The 17,769-nt window shown below is 32.1% G+C and overlaps 2 protein-coding genes across 6 annotated transcripts in view; both read left to right on the top strand.

Moving 5' to 3' along the window:
• The window catches only part of LOC111087785 (extensin-like), a 48,971-nt gene extending 39,020 nt beyond the window's left edge, over positions 1-9,951 (top strand). For all 4 annotated transcript variants that reach the window (XM_022395686.1, XM_022395688.1, XM_022395689.1 and 1 more), the window contains 3 exons: positions 2,442-2,512; positions 6,505-6,554; positions 7,841-9,951. In XM_022395686.1, coding sequence (XP_022251394.1) covers positions 2,473-2,512; positions 6,505-6,554; positions 7,841-9,808 — 2,058 coding nt within the window. In that variant the 5' untranslated portion in view covers positions 2,442-2,472 and the 3' untranslated portion in view covers positions 9,809-9,951. The remainder of the gene's footprint in view (positions 1-2,441; positions 2,513-6,504; positions 6,555-7,840) is intronic.
• A 4,289-nt stretch (positions 9,952-14,240) lies between these two features.
• LOC106467488 overlaps positions 14,241-17,769 on the top strand; it is a 46,896-nt gene continuing 43,367 nt past the window's right edge. Inside the window, exon 1 of one of the 2 annotated variants that reach the window (XM_022395684.1) lies at positions 14,241-14,344. The gene's annotated coding sequence lies outside the window, so the exon portion shown is untranslated. The remainder of the gene's footprint in view (positions 14,345-17,769) is intronic. The other variant, XM_022395685.1, reaches the window with a different exon arrangement.

Raw genomic sequence — 17,769 nt, 5'->3', positions numbered from 1 at the left:
TGTCGTAACAATATATTACATCAAACATTACTAGACAGCTTGCGCCTTCTCTAAATGTTCTGTAACATTCACTGCGGTTGTCACGTGTGTTTAAAAATCACACAATTCACACGAATTCTAAATGTCGCATATTTCACAAGTTATTTACGTATAAAATATATGAAACAAAATATAGCATTATTAATTTCAACGAATTTCAAACGGAGACATACGATACTCACATATTAAAGTTAAACGCATGCGCACAGTGTTAACATCTTCAAATGAGAATAAAAGCTTATCATTATTTTGGAGTTTAGATATAGTCCCAAGTTTTCCAAGGCATAAGGCCAGTGGTAAATAACGAATTTCAAAAAATCAAAAAGATAATAAAATAATATGTGCGTATACTTTATACTATTTTTGTAGGATCAAATAATTAAAGTTTTTAGAGAGATCAAATATAAGTTATCAGAAAATTATCTCTCGAAATTGGTCAGACTCAAAGAAACTAGAAAAAAAAACGTATCTGTAGCGTAGTGTTCAGATATTTTAGACATCTTTGTTCGAGATCTAAAGGAAGAAAAGAAAAGTGGCTTATAGATCGTGTTAAACTTTTCCAAAGCTACACGCCCCCCAGTGGTAAAGCGGTATGTCTGCGGACTTACAACGCTAGAATCCGGGTTTCGATACCCGTGGTGGGCAGAGCACAGATAGCCCTTGTGTAGCTTTGTGCATAATTAAAAACAAACAAACAAACCAAAGCTACACTGTTCATTAAGCAGAAGTGGTCGAAACATTATTATAAATTTCTTAATAAGTCAGTACTGTACAAGAACCGAAGAATATACACATGAAAATTTCCAAAACGTAATCTTTAGATTTGTCCCATAAGCAAAATTGTTCAGCTGGCAAAGAAGGTATGTTACGAAACGTCATATTTGGTTTTCCAAAAAAATTAAAAATTATCAAACAGTGTCCAGGAACATTAAAATATACGATAAGTGGGCGAAATATCATCAGACTTTCCCCAAAGTAATACTTTTCGGAAGCAAAATAATATTCCTAGAAGTAGCAAAAATGTTGCCTTCACACTTGTTTAAATCCAGCAATTTCCAGAATCAAAAGATACGTAATACCCAGTGGCACAGTGGTATTTCTGCGGACTTACAACGCTAGAATCCGAGTTTCGATGCCCGTGGTGGGCAGAGCACAGATAGCCCATTGTGTAGCCTTGTGCTTAATTACAAACAAACAAACGTAGTCGTAACCTGCACATCGTAGTAGGACTTGCTCTATAAAATTCTACGTTTATAAAGTTGTGTCCAAAGATAAGAATCAACTGGAATTTTTACTATTAGGTCAGTAGCTATAAGCAAAATACAATTATCCTAATCTTTACAGATTCATCATTGATTGCTCATTATATTTGTTCAGACCACCAGAGGTCAGCATATTCCTCTTCGGTTCATTGAATACCTACACTTCCTGATTTCAGTTTGACACACTCCATGTCTGTTAATATAACATTGCGTGTTTGTTATTGAAGAACAAAACAAAGTTTAATAAAATCATACAATTTGCGTATTGTTGAAAGATAGTATCATAATAAAAATACAATGTCAATTCAAATATGAAGACAGAACCACCCACTACTTCACCAGCAAACAAAGGTGGCAAAACCACCCACTACTTCACCAGCAAACAAAGGTGGCAATAGTCTGTGATGGGATTCGAACAAATCCTTATCCAGGAGCATGAAGTTAAGCGAGTTGCATATTGGGTTCCAAAAAAAAAACAAAAAAAAACGGGTCATTGCCAGAAATGTTGGGACAGCTTATATGAATATATACGTTTATAAATCATTATATTTGATATACTATATTAACACGCATGCGCACACTCTCACGCCAGACAGCTGACACAGCGGGTTTTTCATTCCAATAAACCCCGCTAGATAAATAAACAGTCGATTTTAAGCAGAATTTAAAATACCAACTAGCAACAACAACTAGATTACCGATTTTTGAACAAAAAGTATAACACATAACCAGATGTATTTCTACTAATGCTAAGTGAAAAATTCACGGTAAAATAGACATGTCACCTTAAAACTAGGCCTAAATATTGAGATTTCTCAGTTATTATCCTTTTAACACATTCTCTTTAAAGTCAAACGCATTTGTAAAACGCTCGAGTATTTTTAAATCAGTTACAGTCTTAACTTATAAAAATGCTTGAGAATAAAAATGGCTCATATGTTCTCTTACACGTCAGCTAACAAGAATCCGGAGTCGTTGTCCGATATCAAACTACTAACTTACATTAAAGATTTAAATATTTGTACATGTGTACGTAGTAAACAGAACATAAGTAAACTATATTCAAATTTTTAAGTGTGTGGGGAAGCCAGGTTTGATTTTTGTTGCTTTCATGAAGTTAACGCGTATTATTATTTCTAGAACACACACCCAAATATTTGTTTTGGAGAAGATGAAGCCTGTTTCGGCTTTCTGCTGTTTCTGTCTTGTTGGTGAGTAGACAAAAATATTAAAAACTATATCTCAGTATTGTTAACAAAAGGTTTCAAAGTATAGTTATAACTGTTGAGTAGGTTTTAACGCCGTTAAAAAATACATGTCAATATTGTTAACAAAGGTTTCAGAGTATAGTTATAATTGTTGAGTAGGTTTTAACGCCGTTAAAAAATACATGTCAATATTGTTAACAAAGGTTTCAGAGTATAGTTATAACTGTTGAGTAGGTTTTAACACCGTTAAAAAATACATCTCAATATTGTTAACAAAGGTTTCAGAGTATATTTATAATTGTTGTGTAGGTTTAACACCGTTAAAAAATATATGTCAATATTGTTATCAAAGGTTTCAGAGTATAATCATAATTGGTGAGTAGGTTTTAATAAGGTTATATCTAATTATAACTGGAAAGTAAATATTGTTGCACATTAATCAAAAGAAATTTTTTTTTTTTTGCAAGAAGATCCTGCAGAAGTTTCAAACTCTGATGAACATTATTGAATAGACCTTGTTAAAACAGTGAATATCAAAAACAATATAGATGGTTAACACATTAATAACCAAAAACACTCTGTATGTTAGTTGTGAATACACTTTATCGTCACAGTAACGTTAAAGAAAGTTTTTATAGGTGAGTAGACGTTCTTAAGATATTACTTCCAAAATATGATTTCTATTGCTAAATAGTAGTAATCACAAAAAAAACTAAGTTTATCAGTTATGAATAAACATTGTTATTACAGCCGTTTCAAAGTATAATTTTTATTAGTAACTTAATTACGTTAAAGCAGTCCTTGATGGTTATAGAGGGTAAGACATTGTTAACAACACAGTATGGTTAAAGTCTGATTATTATAGGTAAGTGTACGTTCAATCTCTTCTATAACCATTCTTGAGCACATAAAATAAATAAGAACGTTCAACGGTTAAAAATGGACAGTAAATTAATGTATAAAGTTAAAAGTAAAATATGAAATTAAAAACTATACATGTTTCGGTGGAAAAAAGTTCCACCATCTTCAGGAGATCAGAAGAAAACCTTTTTTCTTGTCTTCTGAAGAAGGTGAAACATGTAGTTTCTAATTATATAGAGTTTTTAACTGTATATTTTACTTTTAACTTTATACATTAAATTACTGTCCATTTTTAACCGTTCAATGCTCTTACTTATTTTATCATATAAGCTCAAAGTCTAGTTATTGTAAGTGATCGTACGTTGCTAACAAAAACAGTAAAAAAATCTGTTATTACTAACGAATGTGTACTGTGAACATAGTAGTGTCAAAATCTTTTTTCTTTAGCAAATTATAAGTTATTAAGACAAAGTGTAAAAATTTGATATATACTGATGAGTATACCTTATTAACATAACAGTGTCAACAATTGTTTCTTACAGGAGAGTAAATACATTTATTAATGAGTATGTAATGATAGCATATATATATATTCGTACTCCGTTTTTAAATACACCGTATTTTTCGGTGTATAAGACGCACTTTTTTACCCCAAAATTTGATGTCAAAATCTGCTTGCGTCCTGTACACCGAAGTTATGAATAATATATATATATATATATATACGATATACACAAGCCATGTGTAAATATATCTAAATATACATGCATAGTTTAGTTCAATTGAATGTGTTATTTATAACAATAGTAGTTTTTTCTTTTAAAAACATAACTATTTATAATGCACCCTAAATAATAAAAAAATAAATCACAGTGAAAGCAATGAAGATTTTGTAGGTTTTGGACCAAACTAAATAACAGGAAACCTTTTGTTGATTTACGGTATTTTCTTATTTTGATGTTTTGAGCTCTTTTGTGTTTAGAACAATATATACTAATTTTTAAAGTATCAAATTTAATTTTTGTTCAATAAAAATCTTTCAAATGCGACTGTAACTTTTTTTCCCCCAAAAACACTTTGTCTTCAAAATAAGGGTGCGTCTTATACACAGGTGTGTCTCATATTTCGAAAAATACGGTAAGTAAAATTTGGTTAATCCATTGGAGTCAAAATCTGTTTCTTACAGGTGAGTACACATATCAACCCAATACAGTATAATAGAATCTAATAGTTACTAGTAAGTAGACGTTACCAATAGTATTGTTAAATTGTAATACTTACTAATAAAAGTATGGAAGGATTATTATATTTAGATAGGATTAAGTCAGTCTTTTTGACAGAAAAGCCTAAATATCGCGTGATGGAATGTTTTAAAACGAATACTTTAAAAACGTTATGATTACTATGTGTGACGTTAACAAAGTAATCACCAAGTTAAATCTGATTGGTGTTAGTTGATAGAGATGAACAAATGTGCATTTTAACCAAACTTAAACTGTTTTAATGAAAAGTCTTCAGTTTTTGTTTGCAAAGGCAATGACGTATTGTCAAGTTTTTTTATAGTAACTATTCGGTATTCTCAATTTTGAATAATTTTGATTTAAAATACAAAAATCTGCCGTTTTATTACAACATTTCGATAATTTTGCAGCTGTTATATTAATGAAACATTTTCTTAATTTGTATATTTAGCATTGTGATTTAATTTTGTCTTAGTGATATTTCCATTTTTGTGGGATGTAACTCAAAGATAAAATACGTTAAGACATACATTCTGTTTAGTTTTGCTGTATAAACTTTAACTCAAAATAAACAATCATTTAAGATTTACCATCGATAATTCGAATATAAAAAACAGCTATACAACCCGTTACAACCCGTTTTTTTATAAAACAGGTTACAACCTGAAAGAACATTTATTTAGTGACTATCTACTTCAGATAATAATTTTAAACACTGAATAACAAAACCATGCAGTTTCGAGTCATTTAGCTCCCATCTTCCCCCCAGTGGCACAGCTGTATGTCTGCGGACTTACAACACTAGAATCCAGGTTTCGATGCCCGTGGCTCATCTGCCCCCCCCCCCCCAGTGGCACAGCTGTATGTCTGCGGACTTACAACGTTAGAATCCGGGTTTCGATACCCGTGGTGGTCAGAGCACAAATAGCCCATTGTGCAGCTTTGTACTTAGTTACAAACAAGTAATTCTCATCTACCCAATTATATTGACAGTGTTGCGCAATGAAACATTATATTTCTAATAAGATGAGTAGCTCCAATTTGTACACCAATTTTTAATCTCTTTCGTTGCGTTCGAGGCTGTTCAAAGTTTTTCCCTTAGTAAGATCTTCTCAGGCGATACGTTCAACGTAAATTACAATGTTGAGGGAAGGAAAATAGTTTTAACAAACTGTGAGTTTAGTACGTATCTTATCTTATATTTTTGTAAAACTTATACAGAGAGTATATGTCTCTATTTATTAAAAATCATGGGAAGGTATATTTCTCGAAGTTCCTACATTGTATGACGTTTCTGTTTGCAACTCTGTGCTGGTATCTTAAAACAATATTATACATAACCTGTACAAGAGATATTAGGTTATTTTCAAATATATATAAAATACAGAAAACAAGAATGTTTATAATAAGATTTTTAAATAAGCAATGAATGAACTTTTTTTTCCTCTTTGATTTCCTATCTGCCTGTTTTTTTTATTCCTGCTTCGTGGGTTCGCAGACCGTTCATCGCTAATAGTTTGTGAATAGAACATAATTATAAGTTATGCATTAAATGAAGATAAATGTTGTTTAATTTCAAATAACTTCGCAAGTTAAAGTTACCGAGCGTTATTCAGTAGGACCAGTTTTAGAAATATTTGAATTTAGTATTTATTACATAAACTGAAATGTAACAGAACAGCTTTCGACTCAAACGTAATTTTTTCCACTCGTGTACGTTTTTTTTTTGTGTGTGTGTTTTTTTTTACCAGGGTCTTTCAACTGAAACCATAGCATCACAAAATACCCTAACAAACCTCTCGTTTTTCTCTCAACATAAACTATATCTTGGAGAGACAACAAAAGTGTGAAAATAAACGTATGACGTTAATCCGTTACACGTTTCTGTTCTAGGAGCTGCAGTCCTGACTTCTGCAAGTGAAAATGAGGCAGAGGATTTTCTGGTAGGTGACTAAAATGATAACTGATTCTTTCTTTTCTTTTCTGGTCAGACTATAATGCAAGCTATACTTTAGTGTGTTTTTACTTGACTTAGTTGGAAAAGAAAATCCATGATGATAAGTGTTTACGAGTCTCTGCTTCTAGATCTTTCTGTAAGGTTTGATAAAAAAAAGTCTTTATTTCCATTTACTGAGAATTTATTTTCATTTTCTGAATAATAACGTGTCTTACCTATAGGAAATCCCGTGATAAATTTATTATTCATTTACACATAATGTTACACAAATGAAAAATATAAACTCTAAGTGAAATAGTGATCCGAATATATGTATGTGAGCTAATCCGGCATTTCATAAACTATAATGAAGTTTTATTACTATTAAAGAACATTAATACAAATATATTTATTTATTCATTTCACTCGCCCTTCATCAAAAAAATAAATAAATAAAAGCGTACCTTCCTTGAAACATAAGTAGTTACAGAAGGTTGCTTAAAACATGACATAATATTTCTATGAGCTTGAAATAGTGTGTGATTCACTTGATTTATAAAAAGTGAAGTTAGGCACCCTGGAAAAGTTCGCATTTACTCACAAGAATCTCATCCTTGTTCGGATAATTACATAATTTTTATTGGTTTTTTCGTCTGTATTGTTTGTTCTTCATTTTAAAATTTACATATAAATAAGCAGCACGAATACAAAAATGATGCCACGTGATTAAGACTTAGTCATTGGACTGAAGTATAGATACTTTAGTATCTGTTATATTTATTTAGGCACTTGAAAATATCTACATAATACACTTTGTTATCTTAGATATGTAATGTTTAAGCACGAAAGTTACTGAATAGTATATGAAGTTGTGTATTGTACAAAGAAATATTCTATTATTTACAGTCGACTAAACTGTGACGTCCACATGGTGTAACTTATGATTTATAACAATATCTGTTTAACGGATATACTACAGTTCGTAAATTGTTAAGTTTTCACGTACAGAGGAAAAATGTAGTGAAAGAATTATAAAGCTGATTTTTAATCTTTTCCCACTAAATTATCACACACGTAGTATCAGAATACTGATAGAAAGTCTAGGAGCGTAAATTACTTTGAATAATTAAATTTTGAATGTTATGTTTGCAACTAGTACAACTTTATTGAAAAGAAATTTTAAAATCAACTTATCTATCAAATAAAAGGTATAAATGAAACTTTTTAAACCGACTTGTTATCTATAAAATAGTAAGTATGAATGAAGCTTAATTATGAAAATTTTGTTGGCAGGTTGAAAGTGCCAGTGAGCCCGCGTTTATATCTTCGTTTGCTCCAGAGTCTCAAAGCTCAAGCTATATGGTAGCTTATCCAATAGAAGAGAAAACACCAGAAGATGATGAGGACGTAGAACCCGCAAAAAAATCAGTGCTTAGCAAATTACAGGATAAAGATAAAATTGACGAGACTCTACTTCTATTCCTCCCCTCAGAAAAGGAGACTTCATTGAATAGAAATAATGAAAAAGAAACAATGATCACTGGCATAATTCAGACTATAAAGACAATCATTCAAAAACTACCAATTCTGTGGAGAGCAAAGAATAAAACTGATTTCTTCAAAGATAAACAGCCAAAGGAAGAAAATATAAGAAATATATTAGATTCTCGACCTCAATCATTTCCTTTTTTTCAAATCCCCAAATCAGTTGCGAAAGAAAAATCTGCATCATTACAATTGCCTTCATTTTACCTAAAATCCAGCCCAAAACTTCAACAGCCATATATCAAAAATTCATCAAGACATCATACTACTCCTCGAGCTTTAGAACAGCCTGAAATTACAGAGCCAACTGCTTCGCTTTTGTTAAAAAAAGCGTTAATCCTTGGTAATGGCATCGAAGATGGCCGTATGCATGGACATTTTGATGGTAGTGATTATATAGCTCAAGTTGTTAACAGTGGCCACAATATAAAAGTAAATGCGCAGTTGCCACCTCACTCTCTTCAACCAGAATATACTTCACTTAATTTTCTGAAAGAACAGGAAAATGAACCAATCATTGTCCCGCTTCCAAGCGAATACGACGAAAGGCCTACACCTTTCCACTATAATCAAAAACCTTTACTTCACTATCCAATGCTGTCGCCACGTTCAAGAACAACAGGCAGACCGTTTTCTTTCTCTTATCCTCAAGCATCTCTGGCCACACATCCAGTTCCTCAGTTTCTTATGACTCCAAATGATTTTATAGCTCCTTCGATCCCAAAGCCTTCCAGGATGCTAATGACTCATCCTCTACCTCATCTGTTGGCTCCCCAGCCATTTACAGTGGCTCCCTTGCCATCACCTAATCCATATACTGTTTCATCAATTGGTCCTTTAGAACGAGTTATGATTCTATTACATTCCTTTCATGTTCCAATGCCAGTTCCTATCCATCCTCAAGCTCCAATGCCCTTAATTCATCCATCTTCCTTTGCAGTCTCTGCACCCAGTCCTCTCTCTCTATCTCAATTCATCTATGATTATTCACCAATGGAAACTGATATGGAAGAACCCATTTATATTCCAAGACAACCTCTAAGTATACCACAGCAAAATCCACAATTCATAAAACCACCAATACCTATTAGTTCTCAGTACTTCCCACTCACTGAAATGGCCGAGTTTACGTCAACTCCTGCTCCTTATTTTTATGAACCTGCAATTCAAAGTGAAGCTCTGTTTGTTCCCATGGCCTCGAGTCCTCATTTCACTCGTCAACAGATTCTTCCGTCTCATTCACTCCAACTAAGATATGCTCCACTTCCTCTGCTACAGGAACAGGAAAATGAACGAATCACGGTCCAACTTCCAAACGAATACAGCGAAGAGCCCATGCATGAACCAATACCTGCAGAAAAGCCATACTCGATGTCAATACAATATAATGATCCTGAGCAAGAGATTGCAAGCCTATTCTCTCATCCCTATGGACTAATCGCACAGATACTACCTACATTAAAGCAGCAGACAGTGAAGAAAGAACCTTCATTAGTGATGATTATATATGATGACGACCAGAAAAGTCCTAGTCCCCAACCCAAACCTATATTTGAAGAAAATGAACATGTCTCAAAACTTTTTCCCCGAACCGAATCTTTCAACAAAATGAAACTTTTTCGAGAAAATATAATACAGAAACAAGCTATTCTGACAGGAATACGGTACAATGAACCAAAAAAAAAACAACAAAAAAAAAACTCTCTTCTCCACTAGAAGCAAAACGTCGCACAATCCACCTAACTACTTCCCTCAATCTCCACACACTTAATACACCGTTATTTTGAGTCCAGATGAAAGTTCGCACGTCTTTATTAAAATCTTATTATTTTAGGAATAATTACACAACTTTCTTACTTTTTCTTCTCTATTTTTTGTCTTTTCACTTAAAAATGTATATACCAATAAGCAATACGAATACAAAAATACAGTTTAAATTAAAGAACAGTGTTTAGAAGAAGAAAAAAACTCTTACGTAGGTTGTCATGTAGCAATTTTTAAGACAGTTATTTTCAAAACAAACTATATATGTATTTACGTTTGCTTATTATATGTATAGAGAGAAATTCAGAAGGGAATATTTATTTTTGTTATAATAAAATAGTCTTAAAAACATTTTTGTACGTGTAAATCTACCCACGTAGCTCTCTAATGAGCTCAGGATTTCTTTAAACATCTGGCTAGTGTGAAAAAATAATAATTCGACCGTGATTTTACGCAAGTACTTTTCATAGAATACTTGTACAAAATATATCTTGTTGAATAAATGTATTATTTTAAAAATTGTTGTTTATTATTTGTGTTGTTAAAAGGTTTGTATATCTGCAAAGTAAGCTTTGGTCGGAAAGTTTGAACAACGTATTCTATCTAATTTAAAATAATTATAGGTATTTTATCGCTAAGGTTTGTATTCAAAGACAAAATTTTACCTTCGTACAACGTTCCTTGAGTTTATTAATGAACTTAAATATTTATGAGTTTAACCGTTGATAGGTTTGTATAAAAGCAAACCACAAAAATCATTAAGACTTGATCAATTTTATCTCTACAGACACTTTTAATTTGGCTGTTATGGTTTGTTGATTACGGAAGTTGACTCGTAAGATGCAATTCGTGGGATCAAAACCCGTCATCGAACATGCTCGATGTTATAATGTAACGGTCAATCCCACTATTCGTTGGTAAATAGTAGCTCAAGAGTTAGTGGTGGGCGTTGTTGACTAAATGCCTGCCTTTAGTCTGTCTCTTAGAAATTAGGGCAAGCTACTACAGATAACCCTGAGTAGCTTTGCGCGAAAATTCAACAAATGCACAAACAAACCTATAATTTTAGGCTGTAAAATAGCAATTCTTATTAGCTCAGCAGTTACGTTACTCATTAAGAGAGGGGATAAAGGCGAAGTCAAGTTGTTTCCGTTTGCGACCACCAGAGTTCCACGTCATAAGAGAATATTATAACAATATTTACCTATGCAACAACCAGAAGTATAATATTTCCAGTCCTTTGTTATGGGGGTTTCTGATGTGGGACTTCCGTCTGAGAGCTCTTAGGCTTTATACGGGTCGCCCAAAACTATCTGAATAACTGCCTCCTAGCATTTTCCCGACCACTGGCGGTAACATCTAAAGGAATCTGAGAGTCCTACAGCACTATTTAACCCTAGTTATCTATGGGAAGTTTTAATGACATAGCAAAGATATTCGCAGTAGGACCATTGGAAAGTCTGTCGTAATGCATGCTGTCAGAGATGGTTCTGATGTTCCAGTAAGTAGTGGAATCTGTAAGATCTACTCCTATGGGTCCCCACAGTTTTGATGGTGGGAACTGTAAAAACAGTAACAGGGAACCTAAAGTGAAGATGAAAATCAACATGAAGTAGGAACGTGGAACATGAGAAGACTGTATAGAACTGAAAGTTTGAACAATGTATGACAACAGATGGAAATATTAATGTGTGATATCCTAGGGATAAGTGAGATTAGATGGACTGGTTCAGGGACTCTTATGAGTGAAGGCTGTAAATATAAATATTCAGAAATTGATGAATATCACAGAGGACTAGTTCTGCCAGTGAAAGAGGAATTAAGCAATTGTATAAAAAGCTTCTGGCTTATTTCGGATATGGTAACATTAGTCACGTTTTGGCAAACCCTATAATTTAGGTATTATCCAAGTTTATTTGCCTACATGTGCTAGTGAGAAAGAGGGAATCGAAAGCTTGTATCAATATGTTGAAGAAGCTTTGGAGGCAGTGAAGTCAGAAGCGTATTTGACAGTTGTGGATGATTGACGCAAAGTGTACTAGTTGGACCACATGGCCTTGGAGAATGGAAAGAAAGAGTAGATAGATTAGTACGGTTTTGTGAAGAGAGAGGCTTAGTGATAAGCAATACTTGGTACATCATTCTAGGTAGTTGTATACTTGGAGGTCATCACAGGATGGTGAAAGAATGTGAGAATTATCAGATAGACTACATCATTATTGAAAGGAATATTTCAGAAACCCTATTCAATAATTAGAACTAATCTAGAAACAGACAGTGGCTCTGAACAAAACCTACTGATAAGGCAAGTAAGATTAAAACTGAAGAAGCTGAACAGAGATATTTCATGCTGGGCAAAATGGCATCGAATGATAAAAAAAAAGCCAATGATTTTCTGATAGAGACTAAAAACCGATTTCAAATATTAATAAAAAGAACTTGCGAATAAGGATGATAAATGCCAATGGGTAAAAACAAATGGTTGAATGACCGGGATTATGGAAAAAAAAGAAGACAATTATCAAAAGGGCTGACAGAAATATAGAGTAGATAAAATATATAGTGTTTGTGTAGTCAAGCAAAGGATGAATATCTGAACAAGAAATATTCAGAAATTGAGGATTACAAGGTAAGCCAAAATATGCATGAAATATACAGAACAATAAAACGTTGGTTAGGAAACCTATCCCATCTTCCAATAAATCCATCAAAAGTAAGGACAATTTGTTTGTTTTTTGGATTTCGCGCAAAGCTACACGAGGGCTATTTGTGCTAGACATCCCCAATTTAGCAGTGTAAAACTAGAGGGAAGGTAGCTAGTCATCACTACCCACCGCCAGCTCTTGGGATACTCTTTTAACAACGAATAGTGAGAATGACCGTCAAATTATAACGCCCCCACGGCTGAAAGGGCGAGCATGTTTGGTGAGACTGGGATTCGAACCCGCGACCCGCAGATTGCGAGTCGAGCGCCCTAACCACCTGGTCATGCCGGGCTTTATTCTTTGAAGTCCTCAGATGAATCAGCGGCAAATATGAATTTCTAACGTTAAAATTGCATAGCTATGTAGTAAGAAAACAAAAACATTTTCCGAACAGACAGTAATGGATGCCAAAATATGATAAAAATGCTAAACATTACTACATTACACGGTTATTTTAAGAATTAATATATATATATATATTTTTAAAAGAAAGAGACGTTTCCATACCTAAGTTAGTCATACTATGAGAATAGTTAAACCATTAGCTTGATTTTCCACCAATTCTTCAATGTGATTATCTATCAATATTCTTCAATATGACTCTCTATCAAAAATCATGTATATGGCATTATACATGCAGCGGTTTACTGATTATGGAAGAGTTCAATGGTTATTGAAATATTGAATTCTTCATACTAGATAAGTTTCAATGCTAGGACTAATGATTTAAATATATATATGTTGCGTCAGCGAGGTCACGTGACTGTTGTCACGCCACCTATTTTCTAGAAGTATCTTGTTCCTTCGTGAATGCCCTAGCATTTACTAGATATATGTTTTTCTGGTATATAAATAAGACGCTCACAACGTGACGTGACAATGTGTGTGTAGGTAGTGAGTAATTGAACTGCAGTCAGAAAGTATTGTTGAAGTTAACGTTCGTTGTTATAGCGTTTGTTATAGTGCGACTGTTGAAAATAAGTGTATCGGTAAAGTTATATTCAGAAATAATAAACCAGTTTTATTAAGTAAGGACTTGTGTCGCTAAAGTTTCGTCGGAACGAAGTTACGGAAAATCAACTAACGAACGGAGACGTAACATATATATATATAGAAAACTCCATAACCGTATAATAATAAAATTAATAATTTTACTTTCCTGATGTATTAAAACATAGAAAAGAGGTAATTTTTAGAACTTAAATAAAGGACCCAAAAAAATCAATCAATATTGTAGTGTCTTTAATTCTCAAGAAGATGATATTTGTTTATAGTTAAGTACAAAGCTACACATTGAGCTATTTGTGCTCTGCTCACCCCGGGTATCGATATTTACTTAAGTGTTAAAAACTACATGTCGTCATCATCTAAGAATCTAAGTAATTGTAGGAAATAATATATTTTAGTTACCACTAAATTCAGTTTAAAGTTTCTTTCTTTTGATTTCTATATCACATACGCGCTTTAATATATATAATCGGTTAAAACATTTGTAAAGAAGTCGTACAAATATAAAAAATACGCGATTTATCTTCTGTACAAATATAATAAAGTTCATTATTTCTACTTATACTTTTCCCTAATAAAAAATACAGATAAAACGTGAAAAAATAGAGAAGACATATATTTTTATTTTAAATGTTCCCTTGTATTTTAAATAGTTAGTATGTCGCGCCACAGTACGTTTAGTGTACAATAAGCCTATTTCGTGAATGTAATAAACGAAGAATAATAATTTAATGGATTTACGTTATGGTATTTTTCATGCTGGGAAAATTGATAGGTAATTTTTCACTTGCTGAAATTCTTTATCTTTAATCATGTTATATATTTTTCATTAGTTTACTGTTGTTGGTACTAGTGATAAATACTACTAGCACTACTTTAAGTTTGATAATAATAGTAAAACTTGTGAGTTAATCACTAAGTTATTGATAATATTGCTAACTCTAAATAGTGTGTAATCTTTGCTTTACACGTTATTGTTACTAGTATTAGTAGTTTACTATTTAGTAATACTAATAATAGTATATAGTAAAACCAGATACTATCTTCCCTAACTCAGTAACTAGTATTAGTAATACTAATGGTACTAACAGTAACACCATTGGCACTACCATACTCCACGACTAACCCACGTTAAGAACCATAAAGAAAGAAAAAGGGACAAGGTTAAGAAGCTATAATTCATAAATTTATGATATATTATGGGCCAAAACCCATTACTTATTTATTACCAAGCACTACGAAATCTGTAAGGAAATATTGTAACTGTCAATAAGTTGTATTTGTTGCTGCATATACAGTACAGGAAAATTAGGTATGATGTCTTAGCTGCAAATGTGGTTACTTGCTTCATATTAAATCATTAAAGAGTAAGGTTGATACAGGTTCATCTACATCATCAAGACATGTACATGAGCCTTCCTGGTTATGGTGAGATTCATAGACTATGGGAGCCATGGAAAACAAACATATAAAATTTGAATATAATATTAATGATAAAGGTTGTTTGAGCAGTGACATGTAAGATTGTTTTATTAATGTTTCTTTACAATTTCTGACAGTTCTTTAGTAAGATCCCCTAATTTCTACCAGAATTTGAAACTGAATGAAGTTCAAAAGTCACACCAGAGTAACCTAAACAGACAGTATAGGTTATTTTTTATCAAAAATATCAAGTTTTAACATATGGCATTGTACAGTGAAGCTTTAGCCATGACTACAAGGAACTTGGTAAACTTTGATCGTGCTACAGTCTCAAAGTTTCTGAAGTTTTTTGCTAATAAGTTATTATATTGGCACAGCTTATGAGCCTGAGTTACTTGTTTTTGATGGTATTTGGTAATATAATGCAAAGTGAGAAAATACTTTTATTCTACAAAAATAATGCTTATATTACTTTGTGATGGTCAGAAGAAATATGTATAAATGATACAATTTTAGTATTTTATTGATGTTTGTCTTAAAAATTCATGATATTTAATTAAACTTAAACAGTGAATTTTGTAACTGTTTTCATCAAGAAAAAATACATAATGCTATATACCAAGAATTCTTTTCCTATTATGTTATTTTTATTAATTTGTCATCAACAAGAAATAAAGATTATGAGCATTTTGTATTTAAACCAGAATATTTTATGTAACACATGGCTAAATGGCCAGGTTGAGATGTAGTTGTTTTTAATTTTGAACTACTGTCTACAGGGAAGGCCACCAGTGAGCATGTACAATTATTACAGAGTAATGTAATGAAATAATAGTTAAATGTTATGCAAACTAAGTAAAAATTTTAAAAAGTGATAAAATACAAAATTCATAATTTAAAAAGAAATGCTATTGAGATAACAGAATTGGATATCACTTGAGTGTATAAACTATGAGAATATGACAAATTACTGTGAGGAGAGTTTGAAACATGGATGTGAAGAATGAAACAGCCTTATACATAAATTAAATCTGAGGACTTAGAAACTACTACTCCAATGGACTGTATTTTGGCATCCATGAGTCTTACATATAAAGTCTCTTTTACATATTATTTATAAGTGCATTGGAGCTTAAAAATTGTACATTTCTATGATCAATTTTTGTTCATTTTTCTTAGGAGGTTTCTCACTTTTTGTAGCTTTTAAGAATACACTTACGGTTTTAAATTTTTTTAAATCAGTATTGTTTATTGGCTGTATTGACTTCATATCAAACATAAAATGTGATAAATATATGAATAATGAAGTTTTAATGATATAATTTATTTAAGTTTGAAATGTAAAAAAAGGAAAATTTCAATGATATATAAATTGTTTTCCTAATTGACAAACTAAACCCAAAAAACTTCATGAAACATGCATAAACAAATAAAATGAATAAGTGTAGCATCGTCAGAATGCAAATTTGTACCAAAATAGCATTGACATTTAATCTTATGCCAACAGGTCATTTGACCGAACATGTTACAACCATTAAATGACACATACTATAACTTTGAATATACTAAGTGTATCTTCACAAAGTATGGCAAGCTTTTAGTAAATATAACAAGTATATGGTACAAAAAAATCAGATTTTTGATAATCGTTTTATTAGCATAACAAAGCAATGAATCACTCGGCAAGAGTTTAGTGCAAACAAACTATCAAGTTGCATCACGTGATGGCAGCCCACATGCATTCCTCAAAGAGAGATCACGAGAAATATATATTTATATATTTTCCATTTAAGTTTTTATACCTAACGTAATAAGTTTCTAATTTTTACATTTTAGCTGCTTTTGAAAAAATTTATAACAATAAATAAAAAATATGCGTGAAAGGAAATTTAACACTTACTTTATCCTTGGGGCCTTTTGCAGTTGGGTGCATGGATTAGTAAGCACTAGAATAGAATGCCTCAAAGTACTATAACTTATCAGGCTTTCTAATTAACCTTTAAGTAGGTTACTAGAATTCTGTTACTACTCGAAGCAACATCTTATGTTTAAGCACATCAAGTTTTCTGCATGAAAAGTATTGACTTTGATTAGTAAAACAAAACAGAAACTTATCAAATTTATGTAGTTCAGAATATGATCTCTTTATTGGTTATTAACAGGTCCATTAACTATGTCAGAGAGGATTATAGACCTTTTTTAAAAGAAAAGGAGATGAGAGCAGTGTGTATTCTGAGTTGAACAATTATAGTGACATGTCAGTAAAACAAGGTGTTGCAGGCTAAGCAGTTCAGAATGCTTATAGTTAAATAGGTGCTTTTGTTCACTGCTTTACATTGAAACTAAGAGAGATTTATATTGGACTTATTGAAGAGAGGTAGCTATAATCTTAGTAGTCAGTTTATTAGTCAAAACTTCCATGTTATTTCAGTGGATTATTGAAACAAGTGAAACTTGTAGAGTTTTACCTCTGAGCTTGGATTAATATCATAAAACTAATCAAACAATTGGGAATATTACTGTTTTATTGATTCTAATTATCATAGTTTCGTGAGAATAATCATTTGAGTGTAATCAATTAATGAGCCCAATGATCGGTAAGGTAACAAATTTCACTAACTGCAAAACTCTAAAACTGAGTGATATTTTGATATTGTTTTCTACTTATTAACTTATCCAGCACGGGCTCGGTCCCTGAGACCGACCTCGTAACCATTATGTGCTTGTTATAGTTTTCATGCTATAACTTTTAATTAGTAAGCGAATGTTAACGAAATT

The sequence above is a fragment of the Limulus polyphemus genome, unplaced genomic scaffold, assembly GCF_000517525.1.
Source record: "Limulus polyphemus unplaced genomic scaffold, Limulus_polyphemus-2.1.2 Scaffold2632, whole genome shotgun sequence".
NCBI classification, from domain to species: Eukaryota; Metazoa; Arthropoda; class Merostomata; order Xiphosura; family Limulidae; genus Limulus; species Limulus polyphemus.
This window is presented reverse-complemented; position numbering and strand designations above follow the sequence as displayed.